At 43.6% G+C, this 3,446-nt stretch overlaps 2 protein-coding genes and 1 pseudogene across 2 annotated transcripts; all 3 read left to right on the top strand.

Moving 5' to 3' along the window:
- Positions 1–155: 155 nt before the first annotated feature.
- Tco025E_09572 (putative endosomal integral membrane protein) lies at positions 156–686 on the top strand (the record flags this gene model as incomplete). Its single annotated transcript, XM_029376384.1, has 1 exon — positions 156–686. The coding sequence occupies one exon, from the start codon at positions 156–158 to the stop codon at positions 684–686; it is 531 nt and encodes a 176-aa protein (XP_029223493.1).
- Positions 687–911: 225 nt separating this feature from the next.
- Positions 912–1,859, top strand: Tco025E_09571 (transmembrane 9 superfamily member 8-like; annotated as a pseudogene).
- Positions 1,860–2,371: 512 nt separating this feature from the next.
- Tco025E_09570 (pre-mRNA-splicing factor ISY1) lies at positions 2,372–3,151 on the top strand (the record flags this gene model as incomplete). The annotated part of the gene is made up of 1 exon (XM_029376383.1): positions 2,372–3,151. The coding sequence occupies one exon, from the start codon at positions 2,372–2,374 to the stop codon at positions 3,149–3,151; it is 780 nt and encodes a 259-aa protein (XP_029223492.1).
- Positions 3,152–3,446: the final 295 nt, after the last annotated feature.

Genomic DNA, 3,446 nt, shown 5'->3' with positions numbered 1-3,446 from the left:
GTGTGTTTTTTTAAGCAGGCTCTCTCTATTGATTACTCGCGCTTCATCAGAACTCATGCCCGAGCAAACAGTGGACAAACGACGCCCCCCGCGGCTGCTTTCTCGGCGCTGCGCGGCCGACACCGCTTCCGAAGCCTGCACCCCCCGATGGTCGCATGGGGAAAGAGGCGGCGGTTCAACAAGACCGCGCGCGCCCCGGGAAGGACGCGGGGCCCGGGAGGCGCCTTGACCGCCCCGTTGTTGCGCCCGGGGGGCGTCGCGCACAAGAAAACAGAACAAAGCCGCGCGCCAGGCGAAGGGCCGGCAATGTTCTTCCCCGAGCCCGTGCCGCGGCGCCCGTCGCCCAAAACAAGAAAATTGGCAGGGGCGGGGAAAAAACAGAAATAAAGGCGCCGCCCCCCGCTCTGCCGGCCCTCTTTTGCGCGCCCCCGCGCGGCCCGGAAGGGAGGGAGGGGAGACGCGCCTCCGTAGGGCGCGCGCGGCATTCTCTGTTTGAGAGTAGCTGTCCCCTGAAGGACGTTGCATGTGAAAAAATCTGTGGAAGGGAAATTGTGAACGAAAGGCGGCAGGCCCTTTTAGTGGGGACCATTAGAGCAAGATGTCGCATTAATTTGTTCCTAGCTGGGCTGTCATTGGCCGAGCTGGGTGAGAAAAGCGAGGATGATGTTGGACTTCCCCTTCTTTAACTACGTCCTCATATCATGCACATTAGTAACCCCATACACATTACGGTCAATCCTTCCTTGGAACGATACCCCAGAAGACATGCCTTTCAAACAAAGTATAAGATTCGGTGTTTGTACACATACTCGTCATTTGCGTTCTTTACTTCCGCCTAGACTGGCTGTGAGGCGTAATGGAAAGAAAAGGATATGATCCCTATGCATCGTCTGTCTGTGGCAACTGATAGTATCATGTGGAGTTATGGTGTGACATTGATTAGAAGTGAGTATCCGTGGTCATCCAGGTGGGATGCTTATCTAAATCTTCATGGAGCGAATATTTATTGCTATTCTATTTATGAACTTGGCACTCTTTATTGTATTTATCGCAGTTTTTAATGCTGCCTAAATGATGCGTATTTTTAGACGCTAACTAAGTTGGGTGAGCGGTATTGATCTTGAAAGCGATTTCCTGGAGTACAAGGGATTGTAATTGTTAACTCGTGCTGCTTTTTTTATCCCATTATGCGGATGGCCTCTTGCCTGTTTTACTGAAGCTGGGGTGCAGCTCACAGGCGTGGCCTTTGTTTTGCTGATTGTTGCTTCCCTAGGGGTTTTTCTCCGAAAAGTCGTGGTATAATATTCAAGGCACTTTTGCGCATGTACGCTGGATATAATTTAGCAGGATTACTTAAACTGTGCAATATGCGGAGGTGGCGGGCTTTTTTTTTTTTGTCAAATGGAACCATTATTACTTGAATGGTTTTTGAGACTTTTTTTTTCCCCCAATGAGTTTTCTGTTATGGTTACAATCATTTTTTGCTTTTCTCCTACTGTTTTCATTAACGGTGCTTGTGGGGATGTGGCTCCTTATCAATGTTTCGTTGGTATTTGTTGGTGCCATAATTGGATTTTGGCTAGGTGCAATAACTATTCCTTTGTAGTATATTCAAATACCACGCCGTGTGCCTTTACAACCGTAGTATAACCAAAAGATGCTTGTGCTGTTATCGGGGTTTGCCTCTTTCCCAGCAGTTTTTTTTTAACTCTACTTTATTCTTGAAGCCATCTGGTTGAGTAAATATCATTATGATTTTGTTTGTTGTTTTTTTTCTTTTGTTTTTTGCTGCGTATTGCTGTAATTTTAATATTGACTACGTCGGAGGTAGCGATAGCCAGGGTGTAGCTATCAGCTATAGGAGCAAGTTCTAGATTGTTTTTTGCTTATGTATCGTGTTGTGGATGCTATTTTGGGATTTTTTTAAATGTATGGCTTTTCCTAGTGGTAGTGTAATTGGAATATATGGACTTATTGAGCCTCCTACTTGCTGTGGCATCCAGGTACCATGGGTTTTCTTCCTTGATTTTGGTTTGTGCTCTACATATATCGGCGCTTCAAGGCGGTTTAAAGTACAACATCGAAAAAAAAAGGAGGGGTTTAGTGAAGAACTCTTTGTAATGAGAGAATTACTTTGGTTGCTGTTTGGTTTGTGACATATATATATATAATCAAATGTATGAACTGCGGTCGTGCAGAATTTTATTGCTTTATTCATCCTCTTTTTGCTATTTTTCTGCTCCAACATTGGTTCTTTTGCTATGTGCATAGGTTTTCCGTTTATAGCCCAATTAAATTTGAAGGAGCCTCCTTGTTTTATATTTTCTCTCTATTTCCCTATTATATTTCGCGAAAGCTTGCTTTTCCAGAAATGCAGGATTATTTGCGCGAGATTGAGGGTACATTGGCGAGGAAGAATGAAAGGAAGAGTACTTTGCTTTACAAATTAGTCAAGGATAATGCTGAACAAGAGCGCCTTTTGCGGTTAGGGGTGCGTAGCCTCCCAACCAATCCTCTTGACGCTACCGATGTCAAAGTAGTGAAGTACGTGCTTTTTAAATTGAAGCGGGATATTGCTGATAAAATTGCTAGATTGCGTGATCCACAACTACTTAGTATTGAAACCCATGGAGAAGTCGTCATCCGAGCTAAAAATGATGAAATTAACCATCTTATTGCTAAAAAAAATCCTTGGGAAGGACGATTAGCAGCACTTTCTGGGAAAAGCTATAAGATGGTATCATCTAATAAACTATACTTTGGTTGTGCAAAGGAGCTTCCAGAAGCCCAAGCTGAGATGCGCAAGAGTGAAACCGAAAATACAGACGACGTATTGAATGAGTCAGAGTCAGTGTCGTCCGATTCGCAGTCTTCCGAAGATTTGTCGTCTTATTTCAACGACGTCTACTTTGAACAACTGGCCGCAAGTGACTCCGAGGAGTCTTTGTGTAGAATTGAAAGGAACAAGGAGCTTAGTTTACGCCTCGAGGATGAACACAACAGTGAAGGTGTGTCTTTGAAAAGGGATCGTGAAGGCAACTCTGTGTATGTTGTAGATGTGAATTTGCCCCCTGAAGACGAGTTTCGGCGTAGACTACTGGATGCAAAAAGAGAAGTGCTACAAAAAAGACTAGAAGCTTTAAGAAAATGAAGTTTTGATGAATACTCTTATTTTTTGAGGGTTTTTTTAATTGAAAAATAACTGACAAGTCATAATTTTTCGTTGTGTAACATTTTTGTTTTTTTCTTTGGCATCCTCTTTTTCTCGCATAAATCTCATTCCTTTTATATTTATCCCAATTTCAATTTATAATCCCAAGGATAAATCGGGTTTTTAAAACCAGAAGAAAAATAAAGCATGACCGGACTGGCTCTGCGACGGAAGAGATCTCGAAGTACACCATTGGAAAAGCAGCCATTCGAAGCAACAGTTACTTTCAAAGGCG

Source organism: Trypanosoma conorhini, assembly GCF_003719485.1.
Source record: "Trypanosoma conorhini strain 025E chromosome Unknown Tco_14.4_contig_01177, whole genome shotgun sequence".
Classification (NCBI taxonomy): domain Eukaryota; phylum Euglenozoa; class Kinetoplastea; order Trypanosomatida; family Trypanosomatidae; genus Trypanosoma; species Trypanosoma conorhini.
The sequence above is the reverse complement of the archived record's forward strand: the minus strand, read 5'-3'. Positions and strand labels throughout refer to the sequence as shown.